Source organism: Nannobrachium achirus, assembly GCF_963921795.1.
Source record: "Nannobrachium achirus genome assembly, chromosome: 5".
NCBI lineage: Eukaryota > Metazoa > Chordata > Actinopteri > Myctophiformes > Myctophidae > Nannobrachium > Nannobrachium achirus.
The window spans coordinates 16,532,366-16,555,680 of record NC_137814.1 but is presented as its reverse complement, the minus strand read 5'-3'; the positions used below and the strand labels follow the sequence as shown (position 1 = coordinate 16,555,680).

The 23,315-nt window shown below is 44.3% G+C and overlaps 1 protein-coding gene across 1 annotated transcript; it reads right to left on the bottom strand.

Annotated features, from left to right (window-relative positions):
• Positions 1–1,041: 1,041 nt before the first annotated feature.
• Positions 1,042–15,644, bottom strand: LOC308284851 (NXPE family member 3-like; the record flags this gene model as incomplete). The annotated part of the gene is made up of 8 exons (XM_080725577.1): positions 1,042–1,589; positions 2,463–2,669; positions 3,715–3,785; positions 4,927–5,228; positions 5,681–6,136; positions 14,524–14,595; positions 14,710–15,249; positions 15,363–15,644. 8 exons carry the CDS (start codon positions 15,642–15,644, stop codon positions 1,042–1,044), a joined length of 2,478 nt encoding a protein of 825 aa, XP_080581703.1.
• Positions 15,645–23,315: the final 7,671 nt, after the last annotated feature.

Here is a 23,315-nt window from a genome sequence, read left to right as displayed (position 1 = left end):
TACTTCAGTCTAAAATGTCCACCACTGATTTCACACGTTACGTGTTCACTTTCAACATCAAGGCAAATGAAATGGCAGCTTTTAATCTATGCATAAGGATAACACTTGTCGAGTTACGTTCTAGACTCGCATAGAAACACGACACATATTCGGTAACACTTCCCAACTTCAGGTCTCAAGTAAAAGTACAAAAGTATCGCTACCAACGTACCATGCTTGTTATTAACGGACTACACAAACACACGTGTGTCTCGTCAAACATCGCTGTTTTTAGGTGATTCACACATCCAGCATAGAGGTTAATGTTGTACTTGGATCCATTCCACGCGCAATGTAAGTAGTGGGAGAGGGGTAGCCTATATTCCAGCTCACTGTCTCCCTCCCTCCCTCTCCCTCTCCCTCTCTCTCGGAGGAAGGGGGGGGGGGGGGGGGGGGCAGTCTCGCTGCGTCGCTGCTTGAGGCTTGAAGCAAACTGTAACCTGATACTTTCGTGACGAAAATTGCGTAGGAGAACTTCCGGGAAAGATATGCTCAGTAAATTTTGTGGCTTGACCAGTTCCTTGAGGTAGGAGGAGCAGTGTTGAATTAGTCCGGGGGCGCACGCCCCCGCAACCCCATATATCTTCTGAGCAGGGGTCACGCCTCTCACGCAAACAGACATGCATTGATCCCAGAACCCCCCAAGTTCACACCTCAACAACGCTTTAGTGTCAAAACAGGGTGTTTTAACAAAGAAACAAGCCTGTATAAAACATTGAATCAGCACTGCAACACTGAGGAGGGGGCATTAACATGGATCCATTGATAGGTTAACAGAGTTAACAGAGATCGTGAGATGGGAAGCCAGTGCAGTGAATGGGTGTGATGTGCCCATATTTATGCACTAACAATCCAGAATCTTAACATCATAAATGAATGCCTTCAGGGGCTGACCACGAGAAGACTGAGATCCACACTGGAGCCACGCCGTTCCTACTGCATGTGGATCCTGATAGCCTCACGATTAGACTTGTTTAACATTATCACACCATGCCTAGTCAGTCACCTCTGCGGGCAGATGTTAGACAAGAGAACATCAATCATGTTTTTGATAATGGGGGGCTGCGGGTGCAGACTGTGAGGCAGGCTGTGTGCCAGCGTCATCTCCCAGGCGTCCACCAGAACAACACTCAGCCCCTTGAACATGGCCCTGAGCACCCTGTCGTGCTGCAGCGAGTACCAGTCGCTGTTGGTCAGGGTCTCATAGAGGTTCAGAGCTTTGAGGTTTGGCGTGCGGACCACCACAAGGGTCCTGGGAGCCCTGTCCAGGAGGCGCGCCACTGACCTGCGAATGCCCCGCAGCCGACGGATGTAGACCTCGACGGGGAATGTGCTGAAGTGGGACCAGACGCTGAGGACCACCACGGTGTCGGGGCCCCCCGCCAGGCCGTCCAGCTCGTTGGCCACGTAGCGCAGCTCGCTGGTGGGAACGGTGGCAAAGCGGAGCGGGGGCCCGTGGCAGCGGTATTTCACCAGGATGTTGTGGCCGGTGTCCACCGCCATGAATGGCCCGACTTGCTTTAGGCTGTGCAGGTTGATCTCCTTGAGGTCTGCAACAGAGAGATCACAGGTTTCCACACAGTTGGGGGAGAGCTCCAGGCTCTTACACAGAGCGACATACAGAGCTAAATCAGAGTGCCTCGAAAACATGCATGTGTTGATCTAGCAGGTAGACATCAGCATCTGTCTCTACTCAAGCACATGGCATATAATCTACTGTAAGTGACTGTAGCATATGTGAATGTGAATATGTAAAAGGGTAACGTGCTAAATTATGAGTCCCCAGCTGGATGTTACCGACTCCCCTGCCAAATAAGGATTAGTTTAATGTCACTAAATAAAAAGTAAATCTGGGAGTCCTTGACATGAAACCATGTGCTAGTGCAGTGGTTATAAACCCTTTTCCTAACAAGGTCCATTATTTATTGGGCGTGTGTGCCACGGACCAGCATTTGATGAGATTTAGCCTCTCAGACCCAAGGCTGTATTAATGTGGAATAATAACAGGCAACCATTGACCAAAATAACAATTCTTCTACATTCTCTAATTGTGTAGACTTCTTGTAAATCAAGTAACGCAGATGTTTAGCAATACTTTAACTCTTGAGACTGTAAAATGAAACCAAATTGTAAAAATTAAACCAAATTGTAAAAATTAAACCAAATTGTAAAAATGTATTTGGTTTCATTTTAGGCTCTCAACAGTTAAATATCTACAAGGGTCCATTCAAGAGCCCCGGGGACCACTAGGCCCTGGGCCTCGGGAGTCCAAATGGGTCTGTAACTCTCAGAGATACATTGTAGATTGGGGTCCCAGAGTTAAAATATTTTATCAAATGGGTGTCGTTGGTGGCCTTTAATGATTATCAAACTGGGGGTCCTTGAAATTGGCGAGAATCACTGGCCTACAGTTCATGTGTTACCTGGTAAAGTTGCAGTGAAGTACTCAAACCACTGTCTAGCGGTGGAGTCGCCATACATGTGGACAGCCTTGTTCCTCAGGCACTGTGTGATGGCAGAGGCATTGCTGAACTGGTGCACTGCGACGCCAGCGAGGGCTCGCCACACTCCCTGGTAGTAATATCCAGAGGGTCCTCCAGGCATCACGCTGCAGCTCTTCACCTCCGGGGCTTTTACAGTGAACAAGTAAAACATTCATTTAGAAAGCATCAGCAGGCCTGGAATTTTGTCATTTTAGGGGCAAGGCCACTTGGCCTTTGGTGTTGTCAACTTTTTTAGGGCACAAAGGCCAAATACCAGGGCAGGAAGGCCATCAAATAAAACATGCAGTGAAAGACACTGGTGTCTACATGACAAGAAAGAGACACCGGTGGCTACTGTCTACAACATATTGACAAGAAAGAGAGGAAAAAGTCGTACAGTCAGCTGGGGCATTATGGCCACAGTGGCCTCAGGTCATGCCATTGGTTGGAGGCCAAACTGAGGGGCAACGGTGGTGTTTTTTTGACACTTTCTAAAAACCCTCTTAGAGGTGGGTTTGACTGCAGCTTCTAAAGATCCTAAGGCGTATTTCATTTTAACATCTCCTCTGGCTTGTGCGCCCCAGACAGTTTTTAAGTAGCTTGATTCAATATTTAGTTATTTGATATTCAGACATGCCAAGGCCATTTAACTTCAATTTGTATCCATAGATTAATTGAAAACACACATCCCTGGTTCTGATGGCTGATATTGTCCTTCTAATGTGCAGTTTTTCGGTCCAGGCACATACCACGTAGGCACTGATGCTGCCTGACAGCGTGTCGCGGGTTCGAATCCTGACCTGATGACCTTTGCTGTGTGTCACTCCCCATCTCTCTCCCTGTTTCCTGTCAGTCTACTGTCCTGTCTGTCAATAAAGGCATAAAGGCTCCAAAACAAATCTTAAAAAAAAGAGAGCGACTGATTCATTGAAAAAACACAGCCCCCCACGCATCAGAAGGACAATATCAGCCACCAGACGTGTTTTCAATTTTAACATGGTTAAAATGGAGTTTAAAGTTCAGTGGACTTATAGGATGGGGAGTCTGATCAAATAGATATCAAATATCTAAATATTGAAACAAGCTACTTCCACAAACACAACATCCAGAGTCGATGATAAAATGAGCCCAGAAGTGTTTTAAAGGTGAAATAGCATACCCATTTAATAACATAGTTATAGTCGTTGTTCACCTTTTTCCTTAGGCAACACTCTGACACTGTCAAACCCTGAAGCTTTAACTTGGACTTTCATGTTGATTACACTGGGGAGAAATAGACACAACATTTCTTTAGTATTGAGCAAAACCAGAGACAGAAAGTAACTAAGTACATTTTACTGAAGTACTGTACTTAAATACATTATTTTTTACTTTAGGGTGCGGTCACACCAAACTTTAATACCAGGCTGTGCGGCAGACTCAGACTTTTCAATGGGAACGCAGCGGTGTGTTGCCATTCACGAATTTATGAAAAAAAAAAAAAAAAAAAAACCCCGCCCCATTCGCATTGTAAAACATTGTCAGAATCCGCCAGCATAGGCAGAATCAAAGGTCAGTGTGCCCGCACCCCTTACTGGTATAGCCTATTTCCAATTTTCAGTAGACCTACTTTTACTTCTACTCCACTACTAAAAAAATGTACTTTTGTAAACTACAATTATTTGAAAACTTTAGTTACTAGCTACTTTGTAGATTTTGATTATATACATTTCGGCCGTTTGAAAATAGACTAAAGAGTTGTATTCATTTGAAAACTTGACGTGAAATGGGCAGTGTTGCATTGCTGAATCAATGTATGGGGGAACGTAACTTTAATGAGGTCACGCGCACGTCGCTCAACACCTACTCTACAGGAGTCAAGAGGTCAGACATTAGCCCCTTTTCCACTGCAAGGTGGAACCAGAACTTTCAGGAACCTGAACCTATTGTTTTGGTTCTGGTTTTGTTTCCATTGCGTACGGCCTGGTTCCAAACAAGGTTCCTGGAACCTTTTTTTAGGTCCTGCTCCTGAGGTAGAACTAAAGTTTGGTCTGGTTATATGGAAACATAAGCAGAACTTGGTCCCGGAACTTCACAGGTTCTTGAAAGTTTTTGGTTCTGGAAAGTTCTGGGTCTAGTTCTGGGTTGGCCCTACAGTGGAAATGGGGCTAATGGTGTATTGATAAGCATTAATCAACCTGCTGTGACACTAAAGCGTTTGTAAACGTTGTAGAGGTGTGAACTTGAGGGTTGATTTGCATCGATGCATGTCTGTGTGGCGCGAGAGGCGTGACAATTCTCCGAAAAGATACGGGGGACGGCGTGTACACATGTGACCAGACCAACGCAACACTAGATATGGGACATTCTGCTTCTGCATAATGAGTACTTTCTACTTTTGGCACCTTAAGTACATTTTGCTTACTTTTGAAAGAGTATCTGGTCATTGGATGGGACGTTTTGGTTGAAGCCTCCCTTGGCGTGGGTGACCCGTGTGTCACAGTTCAGCTTTTTTGGCCTGTAGCAGTACCAGGGCTCTCCCGTGTGGAGGTCTGTGTAATTACAAAGCGGCTGCTGGCCTGGTGGCAGACAAACATTACAGACTGTGGTTTCAGAGACTGAGCCTGAGCTGTACACGCTCTGGAAGAACACCCTGTCCGGCTGCTCCCTCGTCAGTCTGCGCAGCACGGAGACAGCTTCGCTGGGATGAACCAGTGTCACCTCCACCTGGGCACAGGGATGGGATGATAATCGTTATTGTTTATTGTGATGAAAGAAAAAAAAACACTCACAATAACCGCATCGTGGAGATTTACATTTATCGTGAAATTATCCTCCGTCATGCACTGGGATCAATTCACCTTTTATTTGCAGAGCTCGGGCTCCATATCCGGTACGTGGTACCACTTATTTAGACCCTCTATAATTCATACAACGGACCTGGAAATAACGTACTTGCATACAGTCTTTTTTTTCACTCTCTACCAAATCTCTCTGTCAAAAATAGCAGATCTCCAAGCTCACAACGTGTCGCAAACGCGATGTGTTGTGAGCTTGGAGATCTGCTATTTTTGGCAAATGTTCCTCCCCAGGATAATGTATGTTGGGGGTAAATGGCAAAATTCTTTGGTCACAATAATTGTGACATGAAATGTTCACAAGCATCGTCCCGTCCTTACCCGCGCGCGGCCCTCCCAGAGCAGGGGCCAGACGGCAGAGTAGGAGCCGTTCAGGTGGTCCACCACCCGCCCTGCCACGCCCGCGCCGAGGGCGGGCTCGTGCAGCCGAGCGAGCAGGACGTCTCCCCCGTAGCGCTTGGGCTGTCCCTGGAAGTCGTGCATTTGGACGAGAGCCCGCAGATGCCCCCCTACGTGCCGCCCTCCGCCTCCCTCTGCCGGGAGGATAGTGAAGTGGCTGTGCGCGGGGTCGCTCGTCTGCTTCAGGTACACGCCTGTGGGAAAGTGTGGATGTTCGGGCCAGTCTATGGAGCCCAGGAGGGAGCGTTCCTCCAGAGCATCCTGGGGCGTCAGCCTCTGTCCCTGGCAGCTCCAGAGGCTGAGGTTGTGGCGTCGAGGAGGAGAACCTTCGAGGACAATGGTGTTCAAATTGATTTTAAGTGTGATCCGCTGGGTGATCTGAAGGTTTGAAGAGAGGGGATTACAAATATTAGCAAGAGTGACAATACAAAACCACGGCCTGCTCACGTATTAGGAGGGTGTCAGTATCCCTTTAAAGGAGGAGGGGTATAAATGTATTGAGTTATGCAGGCCTTCTTTGCTTGTTGATGTTTAGAAATGAAATGCCATGAAATCTTTTCACTCAACATCAAGTTCTCACCTCAAGAGAGCTGATGTCACGCAGCAGAAAGATCAGAGCCGATAGTGCCAGAAGCAGGAATATGACTGCAAACTTTTTGCAACGATGCATCTTCACCTCAAATTCTCGAAATTCTTCTCTGTCACCACCATGGTAACAGTGTGTGGCGCTGTTGACACTCCCTGCTAACCAAAAAGGAGGAGAATGAGAACTAAGTAGCAGTTGGGACAGCAAACGTTGTCTATTGTGCTCTGTTTGACAGTCACAGTGTGTACTGTAAATAAACCAGAGTCTCATTTGAAACTACAGAAAAAAGCTCTGCCCACCCACTTCCAGTACCAAACGTGATTAAGCACAATTATCCAAGCTACACAGCAAAGATCCTGAGTGTTACTTTAATCCTGAGAATGTAAAAAAAGGACCCGTAAAGGCTCAAGAGTTAAAGGAACACTCAGGATATGAGTGTGTGTCTATTTATAACTAGGACCCTCTGGCAGCATGGGAAACAGTCACCGGCCAAGCCTATTTCTGGGCACAGTTCAGCTGTGTGACAAGTGAGGGGGGCCCCTGGACACAGTAGGTTCTGGGTTAGAAAAGACACCAGCAAGGGAACACTTCGCTGCCGCAAAACACCTCAAGCCTAATGGCTCTTTCAGTAGCCTGGTTGCGTGTAGTCCTGAGTTATGGACCAGGATTGTGTGCTATACGACACCATTTGAATTTGGCTTAACTGAGCGATTTACAGCTGGATATCGTCGTTGTCGGGTGGAAACCTTGTATGTCCAAAACTGTTTGTTTTTTGTATCATTTTTAAAACGATTTAAACTCGTGAAAACAGCCGAGCTACAAGCACACAACGCCTCGCACCGCAAGGCGTTGTGTGCTTGTAGATCTGCTGTTTTCACTACTTTTGTGTGACAGCCTTGTGTGATGAAGCAGTGCTTTGCTTTGCGAAAAAATTACAAATTTGAAACTTGGAGATACGAGGTTTCTGCCCGACAGTGAGGATATACTGGTGTTCGTTGCCTGTGGTGTGGAAGAAGCCTAATGTCACCAAGAGCATGTAAGAAATGTCCTATTCACAGGCATAATATTGCTTTTCAAAGGTCGCCATGCTCATAAATGTCTGATATGGCATTGAGTGGCTATGCTGTAGACTAGAGGTACAGTATAGCGGCCACTGTAGGATAGATTCAGTTTCATGGCTGGGAGTGGCAGGAAACTCAATTTAGATTGAATCAAATACAGTTTATTGTGGTAAAGCTGGCTGTGGCTAGATGAGGGAGAAGAGCAGCTTACTACAGTTACTAGTCATCTTGCATCTTTTTTTTTCTTATTTTTTTTTTTGCTGACCAGTTGTCAAGAGATGCTTTACAGTCATCATAATTTCACAAAAGATGAAGAACAAGAGTAGGTCTTTAAAGGTCTTTTGGTATATTTTTATGTCGTTTTAGGTTTTATACCTTTTATTACATGTTTTATTAATTAAAACAAATAATTACATAATTTTCAAATCCGAATTGTTATATAGCATAGTTTATAATATGTATGATATTTTTGTGAAAATAATTTTATATTTAATGCCATTACAATGATTCAATATATTAGTTAGATTGTATAAAGATAAAATACAAACAAGACATACATATATCAGTCTTACCTTTGATGTGTTTTTTTTCTTCCCCCTTGCGCACTATTCATACACGTCCATCTTATTTATATCCCTGATGTACTGAAAACAATTCTCTTGCATGGTCACTGGCAGCTTGAGAGGGGTATAATTTCAGCCACAAATACATAACAAGTGGCTTATGTCTGGATGGAAAGTACAGGCCTGTGTGAGAGCAAGAGAGTTTCTCAAGATTATAACAGTTTAAAAGAATCCTTAGCTGTAGTACTGTGCCAAATACAAATACACTTTCTTACAGTATATAGCCTAATAATCAGTGTTTCACATACCAACATTTACTGAATATATTTTAGCACTGTAGCATTAGGCTACAGTAGGATGATGACTTTCCATGGACTCTCTCTACCAAGTCCAGTGAGTCAACCCACAAAAAGTTCCGAGCTATCAAAAGTCAACCAATCAGGAAAGGGGGCGGGGCTATGGAGCAGTAGTAGGTGGTTGCTATGGTGAAACAGGTGGTTGCTATTTGCCGGGGGAGTTGCTGTCTTTTGATGTGCTCTTGTCCCGGCCCGGGCAGATTGTAATTATGTTGCATTCAATCACGACTTGTTTAGACCATTTCCTAAACAAGTCCAATGTTGCCTCTGCCACGGCGTTCTATTTTCCAACGCGTCATGCAGTACGTTATCCTGGAGCTGGAACTTGTAATCATTGTTATGTTCAGTAATAACACTGTTACATTTAATCCTGTGTAGTGTGTGTGTGTGTGTGTGTGTGTGTGTGCGTGCGTGCGTGCGTGCGTGCGTGCATGTGCCTAAAGGGTGGTAGAAACCCGTGCTTTACAGTAGATTTTCCCAGAAACACCTTGTGACTAACAAGACAAGACAGCACCATGTTCAATGATTACACAACCACCTCCCGGACGGTCACATTACTTACTCACTAGGGCACGTACCTTTTAGGCGAAGCCCGAACTGGCGAAGTGGGGAAATGTCCGATACCGTTGCGATCTGGCGAACGTCTTCTGGACAGGGCGTTTATCGTGCGCTTGCCCAGGCCTTACGGCCTGGGCATAAATATAACGATTGCATTCACCACGGCTTCGTAACTCGCGCGGCGCTCCGCCGGCCGCGCGGCCCTGGCCCGCTCTTCGCGGCCACTCGCGCCTGCGGCGCTCGGGGGCGAAGAGCAGGACCAAGGTCCGCTGGCCTTCGCGCCGCTTGCAGTGTCGTGGACAATCGATTCGCCAGATCGCTACGGTAGGAGACAAATCCCCACTTCGCCAGTTCGGGCTTCGCCAGAACAGGACTTTCCCACTCAGGGCACGTACCTTTTAGGCGAAGCCCGAACTGGCGAAGTGGGGAAATGTCCGATACCGTAGCGATCTGGCGAACGTCTTCTGGACAGGGCGTTTATCGTGCGCTTGCCCAGGCCTTACGGCCTGGGCATAAATATAACGATTGCATTCACCACGGCTTCGTAACTCGCGCGGCGCTCCGCCGGCCGCGCGGCCCTGGCCCGCTCGTCGCGGCCACTCGCGCCTGCGGCGCTCGGGGGCGAAGAGCAGGACCAAGGTCCGCTGGCCTTCGCGCCGCTTGCAGTGTCGTGGACAATCGATTCGCCAGATCGCTACGGTAGGAGACAAATCCCCACTTCGCCAGTTCGGGCTTCGCCAGAACAGGACTTTCCCACTCACTATACAAGTAATGATTGTCCAGCCAAATGTTTACTTGAAATTCAAAGAAGAAAGTAGGCTACTGAAGTGCTTCTAAAGGAGTCGTTCGCCCCCAAAAAATGACTTGTTTTCTTTCAATGACACCTTGAGGCCTTGAATTCACGGGATACTCCACCGGTCATGAATTTATTGTCTCAGGAATGCGACAAAAACAATAGGCCTACAGGGTGTGTCATTGATAGGAAATAAAAAAAGATTGTGCTGAATTACTCCTTTAAAACACTTCAAAGTAGCTCTATTCAAAAGTACAGTTGCCTTCTGCACCTGCTGTCAACAGAGAAGTGAGAACTTGTTTTTTTAACAGAACATAATAACTCTCTGAAACAACCAACTGGATCCAAATTACTTAGCTTTTAGGACACCTAAACAGCATGACAGTGTTCTGATACAGCAGTGTGTGTGTTTGTGTGCGTGTGTGTGCATGCGTTTGTGTGTGTGTGTGTGTGTGTGTGTGGGGGGGGGGGGGGGGGGGCTGGGGAGGTTGAGCTTTTGTCAGAAGGGGGGCTATGTAGCCTAATATGTTTATTTGGAGTTTAATTAAAGTAATTAAACTGCAGGGCTGGTTCAGGGCCAGACTGGGACACAAATTCGTCCTTGGCATCTTGGCACAGACTGGCCCACCACAACACGTCGCTGCCTCTACGTGTTGTGGGCTTGTATCAGCTGCTTTATAATTTGGGTGGAACTCCTGGGCCACAGTAACCTGTGATTGGGCTGCTAGGCTGGTATTCAGATGATAGATAAGTCAGTCAATCATGTGATGTCTCAATTAGCGGAGTCAGATCATGTTGCAACAGGATGTTATTACAACAATCTCATAGTTTACCATTTCCAACTGCCTCACAGCCAATGTAATGTAAAATGTTGATAGGTATTTTGTTATGGTTCATATCATCTTTTTATCAATACATATTGATGGCACAGTGACTGTGTCATATAAGGTCATGTACACTACAGTACCCACAAGGTCTCCGTCTGGTAGAAATCAGACCTTATCTACTGCCATGGAGCCTGTTCCGAAAACAATGAGAATTGTTTTGGTATTCTAAGGCTCGGCCTGGAACATTTGGTGTCATCTAGACACCAGCAAGGACACCTCTCCCCCCAGGAACCCTGTATATGGACTCTTAGTCTTGTGATGTGTGGACAAGAAACATATCCTATTAACTGTTGAAACGTCATCCACTGACTGATGAAATGACCATACTTATACTCATGTCAAAACATAATTTGTCAGAGAGAGCACGAACCATTGATTATTCTGTTGTACCTTTGTCTTGAATTCTCTCTCTCCATAGTAAACATTCCATTCTCACTCTGATCACTCTCCTGTCTTATTTCTGTGTGATGGATTATTGTATCTCATATGGGAATAAGAAGGTGTTGTTGTTTACAAATAATATTTCAATCAAATGTGCTTCCTGAATTTAATGTAATCTGGGACCAGAGGTGAATAGAATGGTTATAGCAAGCAATCAAACACACAAGCATGGCTAATGCCTTACCTTCAAGAAGAAGAAACATCAGCTGTTTTACAGTTTTTCATATCGTAACTCCATTATTATGTTATGCATTGTTGCTCACTGTTTCACAGAACTCAATATTTTCTCCCTCTCTCTTTCTCTCTCTCTCTCTCTCTCTCTCTCTCTCTCTCTCTCTCTCTCTCTCTCTCTCTCTCTCTCTCTCTCTCTCTCACTCTCTCACTCTCTCTCACACACACGCCGCCCATTCTACGGTGACACTCGTGCTCTGTATAGTTCTTTGCTATCTTGGTGCTCACTGCTCACATGAGAGAGAGAGAGTTGTGAGTGTGCGTGACAAATAGCGGGGGTCACATGTGTGGGAGGGTATGCTGCATGTATGTGTGCAAAAATACATTATGTATTCTTGTGTGCTGTAAACATTGACATTTTTGCAAACTGAGCCAGGGGTATATGGCTCGATAAGCATCATGCTTCTCCCTGTCCACTTTAGCGGCATCTTGGACACTTTAATATGTCAAATGGACTTGATCAACTTGTGCCTTAGACCTTTTCTTTTGGAGATTGTGCCTGGTTCTAAATGCAGTTAATGCACTGATGTCTAAATGCATTGATGTGCATAGCACAGACATGTATTTTGTTGTCCAAAAGTGCTGAACTGATGTCATGTAGTCATGTCATGTACTCGGAGGGGTCATCTGTGTTCAAGCAAACAGAATGTCCATCTCAATAATACAGTAAGAAAGAGGAGCGCTATAGGGGGGTGAGGTGGAGGGGAGCATTTTCAGACTGCGGTGGAAAATGGCAGTCTGCAGTCCTGACTGAGGGAGAAGGTGGAGGGAACCTTTTTCAGACTGGAAAATGGCAGTCTGCAGTCCTGACTGAGGGGGGAGGTGAGGTCATCATTCCACAGCTTGGGAGCCAGCCCAGATAGAGTCAAGGACACCTGGAGCATTGTCCAGTGGTGTAGGGAAGCAGGAAGGGATGTTAGTAGAGAACGGAAGGCCACATCCCCGAGGCCTTCCGTCCCACCCAAACACATCACAAAGCACTTCTTCTTTTCGTGTCTTTGAAGCATTTTATGACAGTTTCCCATTTCTTGACACAGTCCTTTGCTTTTTTATTGAACTCTGCAAGATCTTTTATGCTGCACTGGTTGGGTAGTAGAGGGCAGACAAGGCAGTGCTGCATTGTATGGTCCTCTTCCCCACATTCGCAGATGGTTGGGCCGGTTTTAAGTGCTTTGTAAATTGTCAACACATTTGTCAGCGTGAGAAGGAGAATGAACCTACTTGTTTTGATTGATTGATTGATTGATTGATTGATTGATTGATTGGCCCTTTCCGACACACAGAGGATAAAAAAACACAAAAGCCCGAAGGCATATTACCATTGTGGTCCTCTTCAACAAAAAAACACTAAACAATACAACACAGCGACATACATCAGACAATATACACAAGAAACAAGACTAATAAGTGTGCAGTCAATGCAGCTAACCTATTTTAAATCACATGTTCACATTTTACAACACCAAACACTCATTAAAGTGCATATTATGGCATTTAGAAACCATTTGAAACAATTTGGGTAACTAGCAGCAGGGCAAAGGGAATGTATATAATTTGCAAAATAATAATAATAATAATAATAAAGAAAGAAATTGTAGGATTTACTTATTTTGAAGATAGTTTTTAAGAGCTGTTTTAAATGTGCTTAGCGAAGCATTTGTTAGCAGCAAGATGTGGATTTTAGCGTTTAAATGTCTACCCAGCACAGCCTCTGTAAATTCTGTGCACACATAGGCTACAAATGACGCTGTAATAATATGTTGTGGCCATGTGCACGTACAAATGAGAACCTAACCTTCACTTTCTGAAAGGCAAACAAAATACTAACTGGCCAAGGTCATTTCTAGGCTCATTCTTCTCTGACATTGCTAAAAACAGGATCAATCCATCCTTTGATTGCTACTGTCGACCATAGAGTGGCCAACAAATCCTCCCGTGTCTGGTCGCCTTTAGGCATAGTATTTTCACCAGGTTAACATTCACCAGAATCGGACTAATGGGATGTAGGAACAGTGAAATGTCGGACCAATGCCATGGCACCGAATATTTGTCCACCAGAGCCTGCAATGCAATTGCCACCTTCTTCACTGACAAAATAAAAACCTGTCTATCTCCCTCTTTCTGTTTGCCTCTGCCTGCTTCTGTCTTTCACTGGCCACCAGGGTTGCCAGATCAGAATGACAGTTTCCAACCCAAGCACAACTTAAAACCAGCCCAACTCAATAAAACACAGCCCAAATCGGCCAAACCCATGTAAGACCGCGAAATCGAGTTTGAAACGCAATACATACAGATATAATATAATAACCAGTGACCATACACGATAAAAACGTTTTCCTCCCGCGCCGGCATTAAACAGGTAACAGCGACAGTGTGACACTCCACGTGCAGCTGCACCCCCAGCTGGACAGATGGGTAGAATCCAGACTTTACACACTGTACTGCACAAAAAACATTGTGTTGTGAGGCTAATAAAACCCGCCAGATATGTTAAAAACAAGCCTGTGCCTGCCCAATGCTATTTTGGCTAATTGGGCGGAAAACTGTCCAATCAGGCGGAAAACCGCCCAAAAAAAACACCCAATCTGGCAACACTGCTCGCCACTCCCACATTGCAGTCTCACCTCATTCCCAGTTACACACCTGTTTCCATTATCTAATTAGCCTTGCAGTAGCCTGTCGATACTCACCTGTGTACGCTTCACTAATCAGCCTGCAGCCTCTAACACTGGACAAAGGACAAAGGAAGAACGATGCATCGGGAAAAGGGTGCTCCAATGTTATGTTCGTCCGACTCTCCCCATTACTAACTCTATCCCTATCCTTAACTGCACGTGTAGCCACGTAGTCTAAGTAACGAGACGTCAGACTGACATCACGTGTGCCCCCCTCGGGAAAAGACTGAGCCCAGACAGAAAGTGTATGAGTTCAATCAATTCTGGTTTATTCTAAGACAGACAAGAGAATATACACGTGGCATTAAGACATCCCAGAGGTAGTCACATTGGTTAAACAGTTTACACTTGTGGTAAACATACCTCTTCCCTTCTGTAAACCACAGATGGAGCTCCTGCAGTACATGACGTCCAAAAACAGGTCCCTGAAGCCAGGAAACGCAAGCAGGGGTCTGTCTGACAGAGGCCCTACCTCTAAGTTTGATACTGATTCTTAAGTTCTCATAGTTACAGAAAGCCAACAGGTTATTTAACCTGTAAATACACAAGCAAATAAACAACAACAATAAACAATTTAGTATACATCAGGATAAGGCATGTTACTTATATCTCACCGGTGGTCTCTGGCCCCGCTGCTTGGATGAACCTTTCGTTCCTCTGTTCTTGTGAATCTGACCTTCACTTCCCTTTTCGGTATACGGGTTGGGGGAGAATTGAGAACTCTAGTCTGCCATTAGTAGATCGGGTGAGTCTGCGGTGCTCATGCTCAGCCGGAGACAAACGACCCCTGGGAGCCACACGGCTTCGGCCCAGCTGAGTGGAGTGGAAGCAAGGGAGGCAGATGGAACCTGCACAGGCCGGGTGAGACTGGACGGGGTCGAGGAAGGTGGCCTGGCAGCAACGTGAGGCTGGGATGCGTTCTCACGCTGGCGTTCACGGCGACGCTCATCAATGGAAATGCAGAGTGAGATGAGCTGGTTCAGACTGGAGGGTCTCACCCGTTCAGCGAGGGTGTCCTTTGTAGCCTCACCCAAGCCCCGGAGGAACGCACTGTGAAGCACAGGCTCGTTCCAAACACAGCGGGCTGCGAGGATGCGGAACTCAGTGGCATAATCTGCTACAGAGCTAGAGCCCTGCTGGAGATTGGAGAGAGCTGTGTCTGCGTCCTGCCACTGGACGTCGTGGTCGAACACAGCTTTAAACTCCATCACAAAATCCTCGTAGATCTGCATGTAGGCTGCCGACCCCTCACGACTAGCCAAAATCCACCGGCGTGCCCTTCCGGTGGTCAGGTTGGTTATGTAAGCAATGCGGGCCGGGGAAGTGGAGTACATGCTGGGCTGGAGATCAAACACGCACTCACACTGCATGAGAAACTCCCGGCAGCAGGAGAAGGTACCGTTATAGCGGGGATCGGGGGGAAAAGGCGGGGTTCCTGGCTGGGTGGTGTCACCTGCTCAAGGACCGTGTCTGGCGTTGGGGCAGGCTGGGCAGGAGAACCCGGGAATGGGGGGAGCTTAGCGCAGAGTGCAGCGACCTGGTTGGAGAGGTTGCTAACCAGGGTAGTGAGGTGCGTCAGCAGATCGGCCTGAGACTGCTGTTGAGTCGAAACCCCTCGAAGCTCCCGTTGCATAATGGTGATGGCATCAGATGCCTCCGACAACAGGCGAAAATGCTGATCCAAAACCTGGCCTTGGACTTGAAGCGGAATAGGGGGTGGGGGTGTTCCTTCCATGCTGGCTGGGTCCAGACGGCCAGATCTTACTGTTTGGACTCGTGAGTGTGTGTGTTTGACCCAGGCGCACAGCAAGGAGGAGGCAAATAGAAGGTTAAAGCCCAACACGGGCGTTTTTCTTAACCACAAAGTTAATCACAGGGGATAGAAGAGGGGTGTGGGCTCCGCTGGCTGCCCCGACTCAGCTCGGAATCCTGGAAAACTAGAGAGGAGAGGAGACGCAGTGTTAGCGATAACTCCACAAGGAAAACAATAAGTGTTGGCTCTGGCACTGGGTATCTAGTAAGGCTAGCTACACTTTACCAACCGTAGAGTGGTTAAGACTTGGCGCTGAGCTGCATGCCAACCAGGCTCTTGTAGCCTCTGGAGCTGGTTGCCAATGAAGGCCAGGTGGAGAGATTGGGAACAGAAGACAGGTGTGCAGAGATGTGCTGTGGTGTGGTGTGGAGCCCTCTTTTGGCGGTGATGAGCGCAGAGAGCCAGCAGCACAGGGTGGTGTGGAGGCTAAGGGGATCTGTCACTGACACTTCGAAGACACTTTCACTATGCTCTCTCGTGTTTGTCGTTCAGATATTAAAGGCTGCGGGGTACTGTGGCTTTACAGTACAAATTATGAAAGCATTGCTGTATTGAGATTTAAAACATAAAAAAAGAATTCCGAGGGTTGTAGATTTTAGTGTTCTGTTTATCTGTCTGCAGAGGATGTGGCCAAGTTTTAACAGATGTGCATCTTGCAACCAATTGTGAAGACCAGGCTGTCTGCTCTCTGCAACTGCCATGTTCTGCAGTTCCCTGGTCAAACAAGCACTGAATGGACGTTGTGTTTTCTATGTGAAAACACAAAGGTCATCCGGATCAGGAATCGAACCGGCGACGCCAGCAGGCATCATAGTATGTGGTATGCGCCTTGACCACCAGGCCAGCGGGCACCCCCTCAAACAGCTCTTGTTTGTTTTTGAGACTGTATGTGATTCTTTCTAATGGAAGGCACAAAGACAGTTCCTTAAACCACTGAGCGATGCTAGGTTTCCCTGTCTTTTTCCATGAAAGGGCGATAACCCTTTTGGCTTGTAGAAACCCAAGATCCAGAAGTTTTATCTCGTTGTTTTTTATCCTATGGCCGATCGGGTAAAGGCCTAATAAGAAGAGTTTTGGATTTAGCTCAATGTTAATAAGTAGTATCCGTTGTAGCTCCTTTCTAACCTCCTCCCAAAACTCCTTTATTCTTGGACATGCCCACAAACAATGGAACAGAGTGCCTTTATCATCGTTACATCTGATACAAGTGTCCGGGATATTAGAATTACATTTGTTCATTTTTTCTGGTGTGATGTACACCCTCATCAACCAATTATATTGCAGCATTTTTAAACGAGTATTACTAGTCTGTGCTTGAGCCTCCTCACAGGCTGTGTTAAACTCATCCATTGTTAGTTCCCCTTGTAAATCAGAGTTCCAGGCATTAAATCTAGATTCAGATGTTTCAGGCGAGAAGTCCACCAGGAGGGTATAAAACCCAGATATGATGCCCCTTTCAAAGGGATTCCTGATGAGAGCTCTTTCTATTATCGACAGAGGAGGAATCGTCAGAGACTGTATTGTTTAACCTTTATAAAGTCCCTGAGTTGGAAAAATTTAAACAGGTGTGTTCTAGGAATATTAAATTTAGCCATAAGTTCTTCAAATGAGAGCAGAGTCTTATTTTTGCCAAAAACATCTTTTAGTTGTTTGATTCCTTTTCCAGCCCAAAGCTTAAAACCTCCATCCGCCCTACCCGGGACAAATGCGTCATTCCCCCAAATCGGGCTGAAGCGAGAAATGGGGATGATATCGCACAAATATTTCCGAACATCTTGCCAGACCTTAATCATGTTTTTAACAATGGGATTGGACTTTTTTTTTAAGATATGTTTTGATTGTAGCCTTTATTGATAGTACAGTAAGTAGACAGGAAACAGGGAGAGAGACGGGGAGTGACACGCAGCAAAGGTCGTCAGGATCGGGACTCGAAATTGCAACACGCTGTCAGGCATCAGAGCCTAATATGTGGTCTGCACCCGGACCGCTTTTCCAGCGGGCACCCCCAAAACTTAAAGGGGGAAACCACCCATTTTCAACATTGAACTATGTCATTAATATACCCTTATAGGAGTTGTGTGGAAATAGAACTGGAGTTGCCTAGAACTGGAGGATTGATTTTGGGGTCATGGCTTGCAGAGTAAATCGTGATGACATCATCGACAACTCTGCAAGCCATGACACCTCGACAGAGTGCAGTTCTAGTTTTCGTTTTTCGGTCGGTGTGAACTGCCATGATCCACTTGACTTGACGATTTTTAAAACTATGTTTTTATAGTTACAGGCCTAGTTATAGTTATAGTTATAGTGCTCAGTGTGAATGGCCCTTTAATGAGCATGTTCAGGAGTACAGTACAATAGTATAGTCAATAGAATAGTCTATTGAAATATCTGTTTTTTGGCTGTTTTTTGGTTATTTGTAATCAAAAACCCCTCAGGACAGTGACTCTGCATCGTTGGTCCAGATGTTTTCAGGCAGTTAGTGGACACTGTTAACCCCATGTCCTTCCTGCCCTGTGCAGAATCACAATCGGAATCTATTGTCATCATACTGAGGTACAACAACATTTTAAAAGCTCAGCTTTAAAGTGCAGGACCTGAGTGTATAAAGAAATTATGCATTGCAGTGCTAATAATAATAATAAATATATTACTAGTAAGACGCCTCAGGGCGACAAGCGACCTCGCCCTAAAGGGCGTCCTCGCACCATGTCTTGGCCATCTGGCCAGTGATGTATATCAGACCAGTTACCCATATATGTATGGAGATTCATGTACTGTATATAGATATATGCTGTGAGAGCCCAAACATGCTTACTCAGTTATTTGTACACATTTATGCCCCTACATGGAGATCCCTGTCTGTAGAACAAGCCACACAGATATGGGCTGTCTTGGCCATCTTTCTTGGCCATATATGGATTCTGTTAGTGTGGTATGTGGCCAATGTGGCCTCCATATATGGGCATTCCCATATGAAGTCCTGTTAGATATGGGATTAATATTGATGACATCAGGGAACTCCATATAACGGGATTCTGTTAGTGTGACATCAGTGAAGCCAGAGCGTGATGTCAGAGCAGCAAACCCATTCTGTTAGAGTGGTTCCCCTGACATCACAGTGATGTCAGAGCATGATGTCAGAGCGGCAAACCCATAGACCATAAAAAAGTGTACATGTCCAGAGGCTTGCCAGCACCACATCTATGTACTTTAGATCAGTGTTTCTCAACCTTTTTTCTGCATGGGCACACTTTTCATGTCCCAAGAATCCATGGGCACACCAACATAATACGGGGGTGTAAATATCATCACTGTCGGGAAGAAACCTTGCATCTCCAAGTTTCAAATGTGTACGTTTCTTCGCAAAGTAAAGCCCTGCTTCATCATACAAGGCTGTCGCACAACAGTAGTGAAGTGCGAGGCGTTGTGTGCTTGTAGATCAGCTGTTTTCACTAGTTTAAATCATTTCTAAAATGATAAATACAATACTGGCTTTCAAGCAGTTTCAAGGGGCACACTTGACCCTTCCCAGGGGCACACCAAAGGTCCCCAGGCACAGTGGTTGAGAAACACTGCTTTAGATATGTCAAGATTCAATGATCCCCCGAGCAAGCAGGTCGGCTCTATTAGCTCAATGGTACAAATTTCAGCGTGTCCCACTGTGACTCTCACAGTAGGCCTGCTGGCCATTAAGACTTGTGCCCGGGTCGTGTGGGCAGAGGTTTTTGGCGTCTCCGGGCCGTGGCAGGAGGCTGCAGGGGGGGAGGTCTTCCTCACTGTTGTCCTCCTCTCATCGAGGAGCTCAGATCCGGATCTCTGGAAAGTATAGTCCAATCCCTATTTTACTATTATAAATGTGCCTGATTATATACATGGTTTTTTGTATGTACTTTGATGAAAAACATCAAAATAAACGATAATAAAAAAAATGTGTGAGGGAAAAAAAAATGTATTCTACAAAACTACATCATAAAAAGATATTGCATCTTGGATCCTGTTTGTGTCTTAATAGATGAGTTGTTTGAATTGTTGACAGAACAATCTTCACTTCAATACTGCGATTCATTGCTGTACTTTCTTTCTTTTCTTGTTGATTCATTAGGCAGCAAATCTTACCCGTTATTATTGGATTAAGAGCAATCTGCTAAATGCCTAAATTGTAAATTGTAATTATTCAGGTGGGGAAAAAAGGGTTTGTAGCGCTCTCTAGTGGTAAATGTAAAATCCAAGAAACACTGTAGTAGACTATCTGTTATGGCAAACCTTAGAATAATGTAGGCACTAAAATTGCATACTAATTTATTAAGGTTAACTAATTGACTCCCAAATCATGTTTTTATATCATTTAACCACTTTCACCCTGGTGACATGACCTTATTTGGGGTTTTGGTTGGTTGATTGATTGATTGATTGCTTGATTGATTGATAGAATAGCCGAAAAAGCTCTGTTATTTAAAGGGATTTTGGTCCATTTTACTCAATTAATCAACATACTCATTGTAGCTATAATTGTATTGTTTGCAATACGTCATTAGGCAAATTAGGAACTGTCAAAGACAGTTTAAGAAGGAAATATACACAAATAAATATATGCAGTGGTGAAGTAACTAACTAAATAAATGTACTCAAGTACTGTAGGCTACTTAGTACAAATTTGAGGTAGGCCTGCCTTTACTGTATTTCTACTCCACTACATTTCAGAGGCAACGCCACGCCACTACAATTATTTTACAACTTTAGTTAGGGGAGAGCGGGGTAAACTGAGACACTTTTTACATTTGCTCCCCTCCAGGCGAACTAAAAGATATATCAGTAAAAATGTACACATTTCCCAGTAATTTGGGATGTTTCCTAACAATGGAAGATATCAGAACATATTCAAGACAAAAGGCAGAGAAAATATGATTGTTTTTAAAAAAGTGGTCTTGTGTCTCAGTTTACCCCAGGACCGGGGTAAACTGAGACAGACCAGAGAAATCAACGGGGTAAAGTGATCCACTCACTTTTTTCACTTTAAAACTACCATAAAAACACAAAAACCCGGTTAACCGGGTTAAATATGTGCAATACAAAAATGTACATAGCAGACATTCTTTTAATAGGGTTTGTCCTGTCATTTCCACCCATGTGTCAAATAACGTGACACATGGGCAGAAGGAAAAAACTAAAAACCCTATAAAAAATTGATAGAAGGGTTTACCAAACTTTCCTCAGTTGATCCTTATGTAATTTTTCCTGTAGAATCTATTTCTGCAAAGTATATTGTTGTATTGTGCATAACTAATGAAATAATTAGCATATTTAGTCAAATGTAGTCAAATATGCTAATTATCTCATTAATTATGCACAATACAAAGAAATGTATATCAGAAATGGATTCTACAGGGGAAAATACATAAGAATCAACTGAGACTAGTTTGGTACACCCTTTAATCAGGTTTTTACAGCTTACTCCCTGTCTATCATGTTGGGATAATGTGAGATAGTGTCTCACTTTACCCCGAAGCAATTGTCTCACTTTACCCCACAGCCACATTTTTGGAAAAGGGATATTTATATCAATTCAGGGTAATCTTTAGCTAGCATCTATCACATGGATTTATAAGTTGGTAGTTCATCAACATGTATGATATAAAATGTTCTCCCTGCATCAATTTGTTTTGACACAACAGCTGATTATGTTGACAGCAAGAAAATTTACTTTTACATGCAACAAACACATTTTTGTGAAAAAAGCACGTTTTCTACAGCACTATCAGGTCTCTCTTTTCATGACAAGTGGGACATTCAAGGGGCTTGAAAATATAATGGTCACATGACCACAAATGTGTTCCATTGCCAAGATAAATGGAGTGTCTCAGTTTACCCGGTGTCTCAGTTTACCCCGCTCTCCCCTACTGGTTTATAGATTTTGATTAGGCTGGGTATTACAGAACATACTTTAGCCGATCTACAAGCTCACAATTCGTCGCGATAGATCGAATTGTGAACTTGTGGACTGCTTTTTTCAAAAGATTTGTATAGGGAACGTGCGTATGACGTTTTGTAGGCCGATTTGGAGTTATCGGCCTACAAAACCAGCGCCATTGCCGAGGGGGACCAGTAAAATAAAATTGAAGCAACAGTACTGAGAGATCAGATGTTGAAACATTTTCCAGTGACTAGGCCTACATATAAAATAGCCTACAATTTAAAAAAAAGTGTCCCCATTATGCAAGTAAACAACATTCGATTGTGATTTAATAAATAGGTTTAGGCCTAAAGAGATTATATTTTAATCGGCAATGCAACACAGGTCCCGTTTTACAATACAAAGTGAAGCTCACTCGACCATTTCTCTCTCTCTTTCTCTCTCTAAACGGAAAATGACTTACCTCTGTAGATAGAAAATAGCCTAAAAGCATTCCTTTCTCCCTGGCTTTTGTTTCAATGTTAATATTATAGATTCCTAGGCAACCAACCAGCAGCATTGACAATAATAAGTCTACATTTATGATAAAGTTTACACCGCTCTGACTTCTGACAGTGCCTGTCAATCAGTTCACATAGCTGCAGACAGTATGTTAGATTGAGTAGACCTCACCACATGAAAGGCAGAGGCACGCATGGACTTTTAATAGCCTAATAATAAGCTAAATGCTCGGGTCTCTCTGAACCTCGGAAATAAACGGATTTCAGGACAATGTCACAAGTCTCAAAAAAAAAAAAAAAAAAAAAAAAAGGAATCAGAACGGGACGGAAATGGACAAGACCATTACGGGGCCACTCGGGTTTGGTTTTGTAATTTGGCATAACACATATATTTCTAATTAATATATTATAGGCTTGAGCATGTCTCTCTCTCTATCTCTCTCTCTCTCTCTTCTGTTGGATAATTAGAGAAAGCGCACCTCTCTCTCTCAATACAAAGTGATCCTTGCTTGACCACAATGTTCTCTCTCAGATGATCTGCGTAAAGTGGCAGAGTTGACTGAAGTGTCTAGGCTAATACATATTACACGGGAGGTTGAGGCCAGTAAATCTGTCATAAAAATATATCTATTGAATATATTATAGGATATAGCCTACAATGAGATTGAGCAAACGGTTTTGTTTAAAGAGAAAATATATCTGACATGGCTGAACAAGGGACAGACCCATGATGTTTACCAGGATAAGAAATAACACTAGAAAAGTTGTTATTTTGAGAGAGAAATGTCCCGCACACTTTGATATGGTTTATTTTGATGATAACTGTTGTAGCCTACAACAATCTATCTCAATACATACAGTAATAGGATCGTCATGGAGGTTGTGTAAACGTTGTAGTGCACTTATTATTATTATTATAAGTGACGTCCCTCGAGGATGGCGACGGGAAATACGTCATCTGGAGCGAAACTCCGCCTTACGCTCACTTTCTATACATTTTGAAAACTTGTGAACTATTTAATAGGCTACTCTACTGTTTGCTGTCTTTAAGTACATTTTGATACCAATATCTTTTGTACGTACATTTTGAATTACATACTTTTACATGTAACTTGTTTTAAAGTTAAAAAAGAAAGAAAGAAGAAAAAAAAAATCACTGAATAATTATAATATGTGTGA